The sequence below is a fragment of the Rhinopithecus roxellana genome, chromosome 6 (assembly GCF_007565055.1).
Source record: "Rhinopithecus roxellana isolate Shanxi Qingling chromosome 6, ASM756505v1, whole genome shotgun sequence".
NCBI classification, from domain to species: domain Eukaryota; kingdom Metazoa; phylum Chordata; class Mammalia; order Primates; family Cercopithecidae; genus Rhinopithecus; species Rhinopithecus roxellana.
In genome coordinates, this window is record NC_044554.1 from 61,896,473 (window position 1) to 61,915,555 (window position 19,083).

Here is a 19,083-nt window from a genome sequence, read left to right on the forward strand (position 1 = left end):
GTCCAAGACAATTCTTCCTCCAATGTGGCCCAGGGAAGCCAAAAGATTGAACACCCCCGATTTATTTCCAATTTTTTTTTTTTTTTTTTTTTGAGACAAAGTCTTGCTCTTGTCCCCCAGGCTGGAGTGTGATGGCGCAATCTTGGCTCACTGCAACCTCCGCCTCCTGGGTTCAAGCAATTCTCCAGCCTCGGCCCCCTGAGTAGCTGGGATTATAGGCACCTGCCACCACGCCCCGCTAATTTGTGTATTTTTAGTAGAGATGGGGTTTTACCATGTTGGCCAGGCTGGTTTAGAACTCCTGACCTCAGGTGATCCACCCGCCTCAGCCTCCCAAAATGCTGGGATTACAGGCATAAGCCACCGCACCCAGCCATCTCTTTCTATTTCTTCTTCCCTTTCTCTGATCCTAATGAGACAATTTTTCTTAGTGTTGCAAAAATAGTTCCTTCCACAATCAGGTCTCAGTATTTTACTTTGTACTGCAAAGCACCTTCACCAATACATACAGTTCTCTTCCTAAAACGAATGCTATTGATTAAAATTTTCTCCAACTTATAATTAAGTAGAAAATTTTAAAAATACATTTTAAATACAAAAATGTTAAATCACTGCTAATTGTACGATCAGACATAACTAAGGTCAATATTTTGGTATGTGTCCTTCTAGTCTTCCCCTCTATAGTGAATGATAAATTTAAAAGGAATCATCACTTCTATCCCTATTTCTATACCAAGATATCAAAATGTCGACAAAAGGTTTCAGATAGCTCTTCTTGGAAACATATTTTTTGAATGCAAAAAACGAAAACAAAAAAAAAAAAAAAAAAAAGAGGAATTCCACCTCCAAATGTTTTATATGCCATCTCTATTACTGATAACAAGGATCACCTGAATCTGGTGAAATCCTTTCAACCTCAATGTCCACGTATAATTAGTACTGTTTCCACACTATACGTGGCAATGGTAACATATTGAAAAGCATGAGAACTTCAGCAACGGACAATGTATATTAAATGACCACCCATGATTCCTTTTTAAGGCTGAAAAATCTAGTTTTGTCATCCACCATGGGCCTAAATAAAGTTTGACCCAGAATTCATAACGAGTAAAAGAAAAAAAGAAACACTCCAAATGGGTGCAAAATGGCTCTAACTAAAAAATCTTCTACTAACAGGGTAATTCCCTAGATTTCCTGTGGTAGAAATATTTGCGTAAAAGTGTATTTCCAAAGTACTTCTGCAGCTTTCTATAAAGTGCTGCCAATACTGAAGTATGGATATAGGCCAATTTTTCTTTGTACACTTTCACTAACCTATAAAAACTCCTTAGAAGCTATCAAAAAGAGATTACTCCTTTAAAGGTCCATCTGGAGGAAAATTCCATGACTATAATAGTCACTCTCACTACGCTTTCTTATAATTTCTACAGTAAATACAGTAGTTACTCAAATAACATTTTTCCTTTTTTTTTTTTTTGACAGGGTCTTGCTTTGTTGCCCAGGCAGGTGTGCAGTGGTGTGATGATGGCTCACTGTAGCCTCCAATCCTGGGCTCAAGCAATCCTTCTGAGTCAGCCTCTCGAGTAGCTGAGACTACAGGTATACACCACCACACTCAGCTAATTTTTTTTTATTTCTTATATAGAGGGGGATCTCACTATGCTGCCCAGGATGGTCTTGAACTTTTGGGATCAAGCGATCCTCCTGCTTTGGCTTCCCAAAGTGTTGCAACTACAGGCATGAGACACTCACTGTGCCTAGCTGAGATATTTTTTTTAAAGGGAGTAGAGGTAAGGACCCTGACCATCAAGAGTTTGCTAATGCATAAAACAAAAATATTATAGAAAAATATCTAGGCCTTCACGCCACTGCACTCCAGCCTGGGAGACACAGCAAGATTGCGTCTCAAAAAAAAAAAAAAAAAAAAAAAAAAAAAAATCAAAAAAAAAAAAAAAGAAAGAAAGAAAAATATCTAGGCCTTTATCACTTTATTGTAAATATTTCAAGGATCTCTGACCTGAAAAGTTAGATTTTAATTCTCAATGACTTGCTCACACTAAGTTCTGTCATGACATTTGCCTATTCTTTGAATAATTTTCTGTTTTCAAATTTCATGGATTATAAAAAGGGGATAATTTTTTCTTTTCTTAAACATGTACTTTACCTATCAATAATTAACGCAGTAAGCACTACGAAAATTCCTTCTGCTCCCCCAGATAAGGTGAGATTTAATTGTTAAAGTAAACCACATTACTTTTATATTTAAGGAAAGTGCATTTTGCTTTAAAAGGTAAAGGCTCTTCTCAAATAAACATAGATTTAGTATATTATTATGGCATACTATAACCAAATTTGTTTGAAAGGGTGGGCTGGGCATGGTAGCTCACACCTGTAATACAAGCACTTTGGGAGGTCCCAGCAGGCAGACTGCTTCAGCCCAGGAGTTCGAGACCAGCCTGGGCAACATAGCAAAACCTCATGTCTATTTTAAAAAAAGGTTGGGGGGGGGGCATGTTTAATAATAATTTCCTTATAGTACTGCTGGAGAAAAAAGAAAAGCATTACAAATTCTACTCTATGTTCAAAAAAAGAGGAAGCTACTGCAGACAATCTAAAAATAAATTCTCATGTCTATATTCATAAATTATTTAATTATTCTGGATAAAAAACCAATTTGTATATAAATCTGGCTCTTTAATAAATAAGCATACGAATATTTATTATACTCTCAGGCAGAAAGAAAAGATGCCTAAGACTCTATAGCTAATTCAAGCCTATTTCTGTAGGGCAGAAAGGCATCTGGAAAGAGGGACCAAGATTAAGAAAGTGAATTCCTATTTGCCTTAAAATGAACCTTTTCCAAAGAGACCCTAATAACAATCTCAAACCAGTTCAGAGGTGATCATAGAAATTTAGCTTTTAATTTTGAAAGAAAAGTTATAATTTCTCTTCTTACAAAAATTATGAAAATAAATTCATGTCAAGAAGACTTAGTATCTACATTGTAACCATTTTTATTCTTAATTATTTTATGAGTCTCCAGAGCAATTATTTTATTCCCGAAGCAATATGACTTGGCATAACACACAGTAGAATTGAGCATTCATTACTCTTGGAAAGAGTGGTATTCTATGCAGTAAAGTTTTCTAAAATCCAATAATAACATATAACTATGCTAGATTATTGATATTATTTGCTTTTTAAGCAGCTAATCTGAGACCTATTATAATGTTGGCATTAACCTCTAAATATTATGGTAATTAAGTTTTCCTAGGTTTTAGAAACTTAAGAAACATGTTTGCTACCAAGCTTCAGAACAAAATTTAAAAGGCAGGAAAAAAATACAACAACAAACAAAAAACAACAACTAAAACAATGAAATTATTTACAGGCTTGTGAAAAGTTTTTAGCAATTAATGGACTTACCAACACTTGGCTGCCTAATTTGATATCTGCTTCCTCTGAAAATGTATCTTAGTTCTCTTTATTCCAGTAATTCCCATATTACTCTACTACAATATAAGCGCAACAAAAATCCAGAAGTACACCAGTTTTCCATGAAAATACAACACATATAAACTAGACACATACACACATAAAAGCCCGCATGTTACACTTTTTTTAGGCAATCTAATTTCATTTGTGTAAGAGCCCGCCACCCCCACCCCCGACCCTTCCTTACCTGTCACTGCCTGGTTTAGATGATGCCTGTAGCCAATGAAGATTTTGTTTTCCATTGCAACTGCTACTCACCTGTTTGAACATCAATAACCATCTGATGGCCTCCTCTCATTCCTGGTCGGTTATCTTCCCCATCACCTTTAGTAGAAATAATAGTTTCTTTTAAAGGAATAACAAACAACAGCATACCCAGAGTAAATTTATTCATAAGTCTGTAATCAGTAGTAAAAATAACCTACACTTATTTTTTCAAAATATTAAGAATAAGTAAAAGGACTCATAAAAGTAACAGTATGACTCAAATCTGTGTTTATAATAATCTTGTTCTTTTTTCCAAATGCTTTCAGGACATGAATGGACTTGGAAGTTATTTTTGATTTATTTATGATCAATGCCACAAACCAGCAGACACAAAATATTATACAAAAACATAAAACAAAAATCTCTAAGCCACTTGGGTGCCAAAGTGAAAGTCAAAAACAATACAAAATTAGATCTCCTGTATATATTCTAGGCATAGTTCGTTAATATAATGAGCAGTTTTAAAGTTGAGTTACTAAACTATTTACAAAAACAAAGATGTTATCAAGTTTTATATTAATGATACTAATTTTGTATAATGTGTACAACTATTTTGTATAATTTTTGTACAATTTTGTACTTTGTATAGTTATTTTATATAACTTTGTATAACGTATTAATTTTGTGCCAATATTTCAACAATCAGTTCCCACCTAATTTACCAACTACTTTATGTAAGTACTGACTGAAGAAATCTAAGATTTACTTCACTTTGATTCTTATTTCCATCAGAGTTTAATTGGCAGGTTTAAATACAATCAGTAAAACTTTATTTAAACTTCCAAAAGAGAACACTATTATTCAACTTGTATCTAATCTTACTTTACACCAAATCTTACATAAATAAAGTTATGGCCAGGCGTGGTAGCTCACACCTGTAATCCAAGCACTTTGGGAGGCCAAGGTGTGTAGATCACCTGAGGTCAGGAGTTCAGGACCAGCCTGGCCAACATGGTAAAACCCTGTCTCTACTAAAAATACAAAAAATCAGGCATGGTGGCGGGTGCTTGTAATCCCAGCTACTCAGGAGGCTGAGGCAGGAGAATCACTTGAACCCGGGAGGCAGAGGTTGCAATGAGCCGAGGTTGCACCACTGCATTCCAGCTGGGCAACGAGAGGGAGACTCCATCTCAAAAAAAAAAAATAAAAAGTTATAACTTCATTTCGGTAGTTCAAAAGGTTATAAGATTCTAATGTCTTACCTGATGTGAACTAGAAAGCCTAAGGCTTTCTTCATAACTCTCCTATTAGTTGAAATATATTACTTTGGCTAATAAGTTTCCCTGTATTGGCTTTCTCCTAATGTAAAATGGAGAATATCCAATTTTATACTAATTTCACAAGTGTGCTATGAAAATGACTGAAATGTCAGTTCTTATATACAGAAAATAAGACTCAAAACTGAAGCTTTTCATTACTACTGTATTCAGCGGCTAATCATCCAGAAGTTCCCTCCAAATCCTTTCTCCTAATAGTTAAGCCTTTAGATTGTGCAATTTATTATCATTGAAGCTTTTGCCCTTTCTTCTTTTCTTCCCCCATCAGTCAGTATTACCATTTTTAAGAGTAGATTTAAGAAAGCATATTCATCCCTGAGAGGTCTGAGGGAAAAAAGAAAGCACTAAAATGAATTCATTTTCAGTAAGTTTGTATTTTATATGTTGAATCCATTAGTTTGCAAATACACAATTACAGTCTGTTTGCTATAATACGTGTCTTTAAAGAAAATTACCTCATACATGACTGATAAAAAAGGAGAATGATGTTCATCTAACATCAATTATGGAGGTACTTAAGCAATTTTCCCCTGCATATTAATGTGCAACACTATCAGGAGAAAGCTTTCTCACAACTAAAGAGAAGTCCTTAGCAATACATGAAGACCACAATGAAAAAAGCTCAGTATCCACAGAACTGCCTTCCTTTAATGCAAACAGTTGCATTAAGAGATTGCTATACTTTCCACTATGTTAACTATCTGGCAAAGCAGTGAGTACAGATGAAGAAGTGACAAAAACTTCCCCCTTATATGAAAATAAGGGATTCATGAAGAAGACTATACTCTGGATCTGATTTCAAGTTTTGATGAAAACAGTCTTTATTAGAAGCAAATGCCCTCCAGGATCCACATTTCAAAGATGAAGTCATGAGCCCAGGGCTTAAGTCTAAACACACTATGATGTTCAATATAAATACCTTTGAAGATTTAAATGTACTGATATTTATTTTTATTATAATTATTACACTAGTTTTTATTAGTAGCTGGTTATAAAGTTCCACAGATTTGGAATGGTCTTCTGCCTATTTTTCTTATATACCCGCTAGGTTTAGCAAGCAATTTTGTAGAACTTAAGCTTTTCAAGAACATGCGTATGGCAATACAACACAGCCTATAATTTTATAACATGCATTTATCAAAGCAGTTTATAATGATATTCTGTGTAAAAGCTGCCCAACCTTCTGTTATGGCAGTAAAACAAAAAGGTTTAAAAAGAAAATTTTAATATAACAATGAATTCTACTACCTGGTTAAGGAACCTACATCTTGTTTTAAACATCTGCTTTTTATTTATTTTGTTATGGTTGTTGTTTTGTTTTTTTGAGACACAGTCTCACTTTGTTGCCCAGGTTGAAGTGCAGTGGTATGAACATTGTTGACTGTAGCCTCGACCTCCCAGGCTCAAGCCACCCTTCTACCTCAGCACCCTAAGCAGCTGGGACAACAGGTGCCTGCCAACTTATCTGGCTTTTTTTTTTTTTTTTTTAAGATGGAGTCTCTATCTGTCTCCCAGTCTGGAGTGCAATAGTGTAATCTCAGCTCACTGCAATCTCTGCCTCACAGGTTCAAGTGGTTCTCCTACCTCAGCCTCCCGAGTAGCTGGCATTACAGGTGCACACCATCACACCCAGCTAATTAATTTTTGTATTTTTAGTGGAGACAGGGTTTTGCCATGTTGGGCAGGCTGGTCTTGAACTACTAACCTCAGGTGATCTGCCCACCTTGGTCTCCCACAGTCTTGGGATTATACGTGTGAGCCACCACACTCGGCTGTATAGTTAATTTTTTGTAGAGACAGGGTCTCACCATGTTGCCCAGGCCGATCTTGAACCCTGAGCTCAAGCAATCCTCTTGCATCGGCCTCCAAAAGTACTGGGATTACAGACATGAGCCACTGCACCTGGCCAATATCTTTTTTATTAACATAGTACTATGACACTTGACCTACCTTGGGAAAACTGAAGACTGAGACATTGAAGAAACAGAACTACAATCTAGAAGGTATGGCTTACCTTTGGTACTTTTGGGAATGATTTGACTCCATCGTGGCTTATATTCCTGTTGACTGATATACTGATTGAACAAGCCATCTGCAAATATTGAAGAATGAGAAAGAATTACACCTTAACTACTTACATTATTTATTATAGAAAAAAATTAAAATTTAAAAGATTACATTAAGAGAAATTACTAATATGTCACTAATAAAAAAGCACATTTTCATAAAATATGCATCACTTCAGTTTCACTTCATGCTACCCCAAATATAAAATAGTAAAATATTAATTGGCACGACCATGCAAACAAATTGCTTTAGAGGAAGCTCATATTAAACGTACTGTTTCTCACCATTACTGCACCTATTAGATACAAAGTCATTGCTACATTCAATGGACAAGTATGTGACATTACCAAAGGGTTAGAGACCTTGAAAGAAGGAAAAGGGAGTCAACTGGGAGGGAAAAAAAAAGTCATAAGACAATTTAAGGCTGCAAAATAGAAGCAGGAGAAAATAAAAATAAATAATCTGTATAAATGTGCTACTTCATTGAAAAAAAGATCTTGTATATCTTTAAAAAATCATTTCTATATCATTATTATAAATATAATTGGGAAAAGGAAAGGATAATTTAAGATTAGAAGAATTATATTTTAATTTCTTTTTGTGATCTCCCACCACTTGTCTTTATTTCAACTATGAAATTCTTAATCTTTATATCCTATAATGACATGGATTCATTGCATCCCAATCTCTTTCCCCCAACAGTGCTTTGTGTCAGTACTTTTTGCCACCCATATCCAAGAGAACTAGAGAAGAAAATAGAGCTCCAACAATTTTGGTCTAGGTCCTTGATACATTTTCAGGAAAAGGGAACACTAATTTTAACACGTGAATTCCATTATTATATAGTTTTGAGTACAACACTACATAAAGATAAAAGTACTAACAGCAGTAATAAAACTATACTTATGGAACACTTACCAAATGTTAGAATTTATGCTGTCTCATCTCATTTAATTCTAAAAACAATCCTATGAAATACACATTATCATCTCCATTTTATAAACCCGGAAATGTGTATTTAAAAAAAGTAAGAAACTTAACCAAAATCACACAGCTCTTACTTAAATGGTGGAGTTGGGACTAAAGTTCTACCACACTTTCCTTACTCCTGCTTCTGCTGTATCGATAAACTCATAATCTACTTATTAAGTTGTTACACTAGTTACACTGTAATGGTATGGAGACTGAACTCCGTACATACATCCCCACATACACACATAAATAATTATGAAGCCCTATTCCCGTGGCCCTCAACAAAGATTAGTTTAAGAAAGGTATGGAACCCAATTTTGGCTAATGAAACATGAGGAATCTTCTGGGAGACTTCTAGGCAATTTTTCCTTACTTCTAAAGAGACATACAGAAAAGAAAAATCTACTTTTATTCCTCTGGAATATCTGCATGTAATGTATACAAATATTAAAGCCAATTTGTCGAAGTACAAGAATGTAGTCAATTCTATAATGATGGCACAGCAGAGAGAAAGAAAGAAATGATCACTGAGTCAACCAACCATGAAATCCACCTTACCTCTGGACTTCTTGCTATGTGCTACAATAACATTTCCTTAGTATTTAGGCTACAAACCCTAGCTTTTACATGCTGCCCAAATAGATCATAATTTATAAAGTGACTTTTACTATATACTGTCATGTGGCTCAATTTAAAAGTAAAACTGTTTTCTGTGATTTATATATTCACCAGAGACCAAGCAATTTAGAGCATTCCCCCTAACCTTTCTTTTCTGGGTAATTATGAAGCTCAGTTGTAACCAACCCTTTCAGCTTTCAAGACTTTTCAGCTGGCTTTAACTGGAAACCTCCATCCTACAGGCACAAATTTCCTTTCTTCTTTGCCTTTGAGACTTTTCAAAATTCTTGCAAAAAGTCAATAAATACTGTAAAAACTAAAGCAGGGTAAAGGTTAAAAAAATGCATTGCTTTTAGTATCTTGTTTTAATATAAAAGAACTTCCTACAACTTTCACAATCTAAAAACAAAAAGTTGACACTGCTACATCCCAAATAATCTCCATGCTCCCTATTATTTCTAATTCTTGGAAACTCTTGCTAATAAGGCCTTTTGCCTTGGTAGGCTTGCTTTAGATATATAATTCAGCAAAAACACTCAGCCTCTCTATTGAAACAATAATGACATTCTCATCTATAAAAATATGACATCCATTACAATGTTTGAAAATCTCAGAAACAAATTAGTAAATAAGAAATTTAAAGATGCCTGTGAACCATGTGAGTTCAAAAAATCATTTCTGTTTAAAGAAGAAGTCAGGCAGTTGCTAATATTCTGTAAGTCTATTTTTCACAAAAATCTAAAGCAAGAGATCAGAACAGTTAGATAAAATTAAAACTATACAAAAGAAATTAAAATATCACTAGGAGAAAGCACACTAAGAACTAGTTGTTAATAATTTTTAAACTATTTAACTAGAGTCTCAGGTCCAATATCACTTCATTTTTTTCCCTATAATTACGACTATACTAACTATATTTCATAGAGTCCTCACTGAGCACAAGCTGTTCTTTTCTCCAATAACAGTTGATACTCTCTTTAAAAAGCACATGATGGCCCAGCCTGGTGGCTCAGACCTGTAATTCCAGTGTTTTGGGAGGCTAAGGCAGGAGGATCATTCAAGGCCAGGAGCTGAAAAACAGTCTGGGCAACACAGAAATCCTGCCTACACACACATGCACACACACACACACACACACACACACACACACACACACACACAAACATGATCTAAAAATGAGACTTAGGAAGCTTTTACCAAAAGGGAAAAAAATTTCAAATCTCTTGCCCAGAATTAAAAAGAAAACAAAACCCAAAAAATCCACATAGATTATAGTACTGCTGCCTAGTTATATGTATTTATATTTGATAAACTCAAACTTTTATCAAATTTGATTTTTCACCAAAATAGAGATTATACACAAAAGAAATAATTTAAAATGCATGTATAGGTAAATAACTTATAGAGCATAAAATCCTTTTTGACCATTCAAGAATGATTAGATCAAAAAGAATTTTTAAGAAACTAATATCATCAGTTTGTCCAAATTCTGGAAAAAAGGCCAATATTATACCAGTAATAATATAATAATCAATATTAGGACATTGAACCAGTAAATATTTACTAAGACAGTAAAGCTTAGAGATAAAGAGTGTGGATTTTGGCACCAGACTACCTGAATTCAAATCTTAGCTCTGTCACTTACTAGATACACCATCTTAAGCAAATTAATCATTCTCATATATTAAACGGAAATAACAACAATATTTACCCTAGAAGGTAAGTATGAAAATTAAATAAATTCACGTAAAAGGTCTAGGAGAATAGATGACACATTGTCAAGCTCTCAGATATGTTACTTACGATGATGACGATAATAATGCAGTGTTTGGAAATGTACTTGACAGAAAATTAACAATCTTTTATGAACAAAATGAAAAATATAGCACCAAGACAAATACGAGTTAAGAGGAGGAAGGAGTGATTCAGTGAGAATATAATGAAAGAAGATACCTTGAAAGAGTTGGCTTTGAAGAATGCACTGGAACTGATATGAAAAGGAAAGTAATCGGAAAGAAAATACAGCATACACAAAGGCACAAAGGCATTAATGAGCAAAAATTATGAAAAAAAAAAGCATGTTTCAGAAAAAGAGTCTGGCAGTTGGGAAAGGGGAAAAAAGAGTGAGATTTTGCATTATAAGCATTACTAAGAAACAAAATCTTAAAGAGAAAAAAGGAAAAATCTTGCTATCCTGGAACACAACCCTACCTCCTAACCCGAAAGAAGCTTCTAAAAATAGGAAAAATTCACATTCAAAGACTAATAGCGTTAAAAAAGAATCAACCCAAGAATTATGCAATATAAAAAGGAAAACAAATGAATTTTTTAAAGTAGCAAATGAATCTGATTCAACAGAAAAATGTAGCCATGCAATAGATGAATGTAGCCAAATACCTTTCCACAAATAAAAAAAGCAACTCTCTCTATGAAACATGAGTACAGATTAGAGATATGAGCAGCTGGAAAGTAGACATCTAAATAGTTGGAAAAGAAACAGTAAGACAACAAAAGCAAACAAAAATGGAATTGTCAGAGACAAGAGAAAAGACGAATGAACAAATTGAAAATATCATAGAACTGAAGGTCAAAGCGTAAGAAAGAGACACTAAAAATAGCATAGTAGTGGAAATGGGATAAAGGGTTTAGAGAAGCTTAAAATATTAAACAGAAATATGCAGTTAAAAAAGATAAAGGAGAAAATAAAAGAAATGATAGACTAAGGCAACATATATTTAATCGAAAGAAAACCAAAACAGACAATAGTTAACAGGGTTGCCACACTGGAGTTTCGCACAGCCTTGTTAACATAATTACAAAATAATCTAAAACAAATATAAAATATTTAAAGTCAGAGGGAAAAAGATTATATTAAAAAATGGCAGTTGAAAATGACAGCACACTTCTCAATAGCAACAATGGAAGCTGATTAATAACAGTCGAATGATATTCAGAATGTATTTCAAGAAAATCAGTGTCAATCTGGAATTCTACATCTAGCAAAAATACCCTCCTAGAAAGGAGACAAAATTTTCAGGTCAGCAATTCTGAGAGAGTTGAACTGCATTATAGAAGAAATTCTAAAGGATGGGCTTATGGCACAGGGAACGAACATAATCTTAGATATAAGATTAAAGACACAAAAAATAATGAAGAGAAAAAAACAGTAAATATTTGGGCAAAATTAATGAACAACTGCTATATAAGACTAAGATTTTATAGGGTCTTCGAACATGTTATCAAAATAAATGACAACAATAGAGCAATTGACAACAATAGAATAATGAATTAGAAGGTGAGAATATGAAGCTGAAAGTCTACTAAATCCTCACATGGGAAGAGAGAAAAGGCACTGATCTGCCGGGCGCAGTGGCTCACGCCTGTAATCCCAGCACTTTGGGAGGCTGAGATGGGCGGATCACGAGGTCGGGAGATTGAGACCATCCTGACTAACACGGTGAAATCCTGTCTCTACTAAAAATACAAAAAAAAACTAGCAGGGCGAGGTGGCGGGCGCCTGTAGTCCCAGCTACTCGGGAGGCTGAGGCAGGAGAATGGCGTAAACCCGGGAGGCGGAGCTTGCAGTGAGCTGAGATCCGGCCACTGCACTCCAGCCTGGGCAACAGAGCGAGACTCCGTCTCAAAATAAAAAAAATAAAAAAATTAAAAAAAGATATGCCATACGAATAAGAAATGAAAACAGATCTTGATACAATTTACACCTTTAAGCAAAAATATTTCTAGAGATAAAAAGGCACTTCATAATGAAATATTTAATTCAAAATAATTTAAAATTTGTTTTCAACTAAAAACATGGCATCAAAATGTAAAGTTAAATTAGACCAACTATAGGAAACATACGATTTCATGATCATAGTGGAAAGTGTTAAAATCTTTCTCAGTAATGAGAATCAGAAAATTCTTATTGATAAAGAAGATTTGTGCAATATGATTAGCAACTGTGACCAACTGAACAGATATACAACACTGCTCCAACAACTACAGAATTCACATTCTGTTCAAATATATATGATACGTTTATAAAAATTGAATAAGCTGGGCTACACAGCAAGTCTCATTAAATTTCAAAGGAGTGCAAACACACAGGATATGCACTCTGGCCCCTATGCAATTATGCCAGAAATCACTAACAAATAAAACAACTAGTAAATCGCCACAAATTTGTAAATTAAAAACCACGGTTCTTTCAAAGAGCCATTTCATTTCGTAATGAAAATACTAAACTGAACAAAAGTAAAAATATTTCCTAGCACAACAAAAGAACGAGAAGAGGAAATTTTATTTATTTATTTATTTTGAGATGGAGTCTTGCTCTGTCGCCCAGGCTGGAGTGCAGTGGCCGATCTCAGCTCACTGCAAGCTCCGCCTCCCGTGTTTACGCCATTCTCCTGTCTCAGCCTCCAAAGTAGCTGGGACTACAGGCGCCCACCACCACGCCTGGCTAGTTTTTTTTTGTATTTTTTAGTAGAGACGGGGTTTCACCGTGTTAGCCAGGATGGTCTCGATCTCCTGACCTCATGATCTGCCCATCTCGGCCTCCCAAAGTGCTGGGATTACAGGCTTGAGCCACCGCGCCCGGCCGAGGAAATTTTATATATTTAAATGTATATAAGGGAAATTTTCAAAGTCCAAAAACTAATGAGACCCTGCCAAAATAACACAAAAACCTCCACACAAAGGTAACTTCAGGTCCAGTTGCCTTCACTAGTAAATTCTACCAAGCTACTACTCATTCTACAAAAACACTTTTAGATTCCTGCCTCATTCTATAAGGCTAGAACTACCCAAACACACCAAAAGATACCAAAACACGACATGCACATTATAAGAAAACTGCAGACCAATATCTTACATACACAAATATATGCAAAAATACTTCATAAAAATGTGGCAGATCAAATACAATACCTGAAAAGAGTAAGACACCATTTTCAAGTAGGGTTTGTAACAGGAATACAAAATTGCATTAAAAACAGAAAATCAATGAAGACAACTCAATATACATATGCCTTTATAATGCTTTGCTTTGCCACGCTTCACAGGTACTGTGTTTTTTATAAATTGAAGGAAGTCTATGGATGCCGTTTTTCCAACAGAATTTCTTCACTTTGCGTCTCTCTCACATTTCAGTAATTCTCGCAGTTTCAATGTTTTTCATTATTATATCTGTTACAGTCACCTATGATCAGTGATCTTTGATGTTAATAATGTAATTGTTTTGAGGCACCATGAACTATACCCTTATAAGACAAGGAACTTAATATATGTGTGTGTTCTGACTACTCCATAAACCAGTAGTTCCCCCATTTCTCTCCCTCTCTTTGAGCCTCCCTATTCCCTGAGATGTAACAATACTGAAATTAGGCCATTTAATATCTTTACTGGCCTTTAAGTGTTCAACATACAGCTCTCACTTTAAATAAAAAACTAGAAATAATTAAACTTAGGGAGGAAGGCATGTCAAAGGCCAAGATAGGCTGAAAGTTGACCTCTTGTACTAAAGTTGACCAAGTTGTAAATGAGAAGGAAAAGTTCTTGAAGGAAACTACAAGTGAACCCACGACTGATACGAAAGCAAAATAGACATTGTTAATATGGAGAAAGTTAGAGTGGTCTGGATAAATTAAACCAGTCATAACACTACACTTCCTTAAGCCAAAACCTAATCTAAAGCATGGCCTTAACTCTCTTCAAGTGTATGAAAGCTGAGAGAAGTCAGAAAACTGCAAAAGAAAAGTTGGAAGTTAGCAGAGATTGGTCCATGAAGTTTAAAGAATGAAGCCATCTCTGTAACATAAAAGTACAAAGTAAAGCCACAAGTGTTGATGTATTATAGAAGATGCAGCAAGTTATTACTATCCAGAAGATTCAGCTAAGATCACTGATGAAGGTAACTATACTAAACAGATTTTCAATGTAGACAAAACATTCCAATAGACTTCTATTAGAAGAAAGTGCCATCTAGGACTTTCATAGCTAGAGAGAAGTCAATGCCTGGCCTCAAAGCTTCAAAGGACAGTGTGTGACTCTCTTGTAAGGGTTTAATGCAGCTAGTGACTTTAATGGAAGTCAATGCTCATTTACTATTCTGAAAAATTCTAGGACCCTTAAGAATTAAGCTGAATCTACTCTGCCTGTGCTCTACAAATGGAATAACAAAGCCTAGATGACAGCACATCTGTGTACAGAATGGTTTACTGAATATTTTATGCCCACTGTTGAGAACTACTGCTCAGAAAGAAAAAAAAAGATTTATTTCAAAACATTACTGCTCACTAACAATGCACCTGTCACCCAAGAGCTCTGATGGGGAAATACAGGGAGATTAATGTTTTCATGCCTGCTAACACATATCCATTTTGCAGCCTATGGATCAAGGAGTCATTTAGACTTTCAAGAAAGTCTTGTTATTTAAGAAACACATTTTGTAAGGCTATAGTTGCCACAGATAGTGACTCCTCTGATGGATCTGGGCAAAGTAAATTGAAAACCTGGAAAGGATTCACCATTCTAGATGCCATTAAGAACATTCATGATTCATGGGAAGAGATCAAAATATTAACATTAACAAGAGTTTGGAAGAAGTTGATTCCAACCTTATGGATGATGTGGAGAGGGTTAAAGACTTCAGAAGAAGAAGTTAACTGCAGATGTGGTAGAAACAGCAAGAGAACTAGAATTAGAAGTAGAACCTGAAGATGTGACTGAACTGCTACAATCTCATGATAAAATCTGAATGGATGAGAAATTGCTTCTTATGAATGAGCAAATAAAGTGGTTTCTTGAGATGGAAACTACTCCTGATGAAGATGCTGTGAACACTGTTGAAATGACAACAAAGGATTTAGAATATTACATAAACTTAGCTGATAAAGCAGCAGCAGGGTTTGAGAGGATTGACTCTAATTTTGAAAGAAGTTCTACAGTGGATCAAATGCAATCAGACAGCATTGCATGACACAGAGAAATCTTTTGTGAAAGGAAGAGCTCATTGATGCAGCAAACTTCATTTTTGTCTTATTTTAAGAAACTGCCACAGCCACTCCAACTTTTAGCAATCACCATCCTTATCAGCCAGCAGCCATCAATACTGAGGCAAGACCCTTCACCAGCAAAAAGACTGTAACTCACTGAAGGCTCAGATGATCATTAGCATTTTTTAAGCAATAAAGCATTTTTAAGTTAAGGTATGTGCATTTTTTTTAAAGAAATAATGCCACTGTACCTTAACAGGCTACAGTAAAGTGGAAACATAACTTTTATATGCACAGGGAAAGGAATAAAATTTGTGTGACTTGCTTTATTGTGACATTCACTTCATTGCAGTGGTCTGGAACCAAACCTGCAGTATCTCCAAGATATGCCTATAATTAAGAACTACTGCACAATCCAAAAGACAAGAGTGGAGAGATTTTTTTTAAAGTAGGATAACACAAAAAAGAAAGAAGCAGGGAAAGACAGAGGGAGAAGGGTAGAGATTTCAGGTTGAAACTTTATGACTAGCTTATTAAACTTTATCCTTCCCTTATCTCACAAAAGAAAAATTCTCTTTCCATAGCAAAAAAGATAAGCTCAGCGAAGGGAGGTTTTCAGTACAATCTCTACATGTTTGAGTAAAACATTCCTGTCCCTAGGTGATTACTTTTGCCTACCATCACCGGATCCTGTACTGGCAAAGAGGTAGTAGCAATTATTGGTTCCGAAATCACCTATAATAAAATGAAATGTAAATACAGTGATGTTTCTAGACAAAGAAAAAGCCTATTAGAGAAATAAATACAGCCTTACGCTTTCTTAAAATACAGACAATACTTAAAGATCACACTAAGTAATATACTAAAAATACCAAAAGTAGCTTTTGTATCCTCCATTACAAGAAGCTTGACAGAGATTCTTTTGATTCCCTAGATCTTCCTATTTAGCAGGCAGGAACTTCTTGTCCTTCTCTGCTATGTTTTCAATAGAGCAGAAGCCAAAAAACTCTGCACTGTTTACTTCCTTATTTGTCCAACAAATCATCATCAGTGAGGTCAGAAGCAAACTGAACAACCCTGAAAGGAACGTTTATTAACTAACAGTGTTCCAGGCCAGTTTAGAGAGCCCATAGTATTCATAGTACAAAAACTATGATGTGGCTGTAAGTTTCAAGAATTGAGCAACTACTAATTTCTCTAAACTTGGTTCCTTTCTAGAGCCAAAGGATAAGTTAAGTCAGATACTAAAACTGCACAAGATTTTTATCAGCTAATCTTAACCAACTCAGTACGTCACTAAAGACAGCTTTAAAATATGTAACTGTTTTTAGCTTATTAATTGTATAGAGTTGCCTGTGGCTGTTGTTTTGCTTTCTCTTCACAAAATAATAAACGCCTTACTGATAAATATCTGAAACAAACAAAAAAGCTCTAAAATTACCTATGCCTCCCCCATTCTATGAGGTTAAAAAAAAATACAGAATTCACTCCTAGAAATGGCATACATACACACATACATATACACACACACACACATACTTTTATTGGTAGCTTTTCAAAGTCTGGTAAGAGATTAGTTATGTGTTTTATTTGTTTATACTCCAAAATATACTCAATTTCAAACATACCAATCATTTATTTGCAAGTATCATCATCAATCAAGTAAGCAATAACAATGTACAAGGCTTAGAAGCAGATTTGTCATATTTTAAAAAGTGGAGCTCAAAGCAATTCATGTTAAGTTAACTTTACATTTATAAACTCAAAGAAGGCAGTGCAGGTCTGGGTTTTTTTAGCTACCCAATATCTAATAAATATGAATACCTAGTAATAGATGATAACTGTGATAAAATGAAAATGAGAGCAAATCACTGAAAAATGCATTATTTCTTATTTCTTCCTATAAAAGATGCACCAAATTCAATTCCACAAGTTTTATATTGTACAACTATTCTGTTCTTTGTCACTATGAAAGTTACCGTGGAAGATTTAAAAAAAATGTCATACTATAAGCAACAACAGAGTCCCTTTTTAGTTTAAATAACAAAACGCATCAGACCTTAAATATCCAAATGAGCGTTACCGTCCAAAGTCAATACCCTGGGATATAATATAGATGTTCAACTATTCACATTTCTTTCAAAGCCAGATTACAGGTCACACAAGAAAATCGGCAATTATATAGTATTCACACCACAACGAAGTTATTTTCAATACAAATCTCCTTGTTCCTTACATATAATTGCTTATTAATAACACTTTTTATTATCTAGCCCCCCCCTTCTCCTCAAAACTACACTGTTAATAAATATTGGCTATCAATATCAAAATACTTTTTCTGATACAATTTAATGCTAGTTAATGTTATCATCTGTAAGTGCACGGTTTCCCAAGATGACAACTTAAATTTATATGTGAGTTCAAGTACATTTCACTTTTTAAAGTCTCATTACATCATGGATCTATTTTACATGAAAGAAGTCCCTAATCCAAAGAGCTAATAATCTTTAACTGAGTTAAAAAAACAAGAAAAAAAATTAGAATAATAAGTGGCATAAGCCTATATTCTTTTTGAGAAACAGTTTCCCGTACATACTTGAAATCACCCTAATAACCAATCTAAGTTTCATACCATTTACAGCTTTTTCAATCAGCTCTTCACAAGCATCAAAATCACCCTTCAACACCAGCTTGTCATGAATATCTGTTAACATGGGATGTTCCAGTGCAATCTTGGTTTTCTTTTGCAGTGACTCAAAAGCTTCTGTATAGTTGTGTTGTCTGAAGTGTTTTAGGCAAAGGCGAATAGCTTCCTGTTCACGGTACTACTAGAACACAGAGTAAGTATGGAAAGAAGAGATTTGGTTAGATGATACTGTAGGAAACAGTTAACAACAGTAAAAATAACTAATCTACACTGAGCATTTATTAACACTATGTGCCAAGCAGCATACTAATCTGATTCATTAGGTATCATTATTTGGCTCTTTTAACTAGCAAAACTAAAACTTGGCCTGTTCCAATTAACTTGTCCAAGGTTACAAAGTATGTAGCCAAAAGTTATTAAACTAAACCTAATTCCAGAGTCTCAACTTTGAAGAAAGGGAGAACACCTATTTCTTAAACTCCACTTAATATTGTAAAAATTATAACTCCATAGTGTCTATTAATCCCATTACAATGCAGGTACTGAGAGCACAAAAAAACATGAAATAATTCACATACAATTATACTATGCTTTCTATTTTTGGTTTTTAAGCTATTACTTGAATGACAAGTATCAAGTATACAGATACTTCAAATTTACAAACATGTTTTATGACTCAAAAATCATCAAAAACAGACTAAATTTATTTATTTATTTATTTTTTGAGACAGGGTATTGCTCTCTC

At 34.6% G+C, this 19,083-nt stretch overlaps 1 protein-coding gene across 3 annotated transcripts in view; it reads right to left on the minus strand.

Annotated features, from left to right (window-relative positions):
* MKLN1 (muskelin 1) overlaps positions 1–19,083 on the minus strand; it is a 169,263-nt gene that overhangs the window by 77,063 nt on the left and 73,117 nt on the right. For 2 of the 3 annotated variants that reach the window (XM_030932520.1, XM_030932519.1), the window contains exons 6-8: positions 18,324–18,516; positions 7,054–7,131; positions 3,754–3,819 (exon numbers count right to left, since the gene is read on the minus strand). In XM_030932520.1, coding sequence (XP_030788380.1) covers positions 3,754–3,819; positions 7,054–7,131; positions 18,324–18,516 — 337 coding nt within the window. Of the gene's footprint in view, positions 1–3,753; positions 3,820–7,053; positions 7,132–18,323; positions 18,520–19,083 lie in introns of all 3 variants that reach the window. The other variant, XM_030932521.1, reaches the window with a different exon arrangement.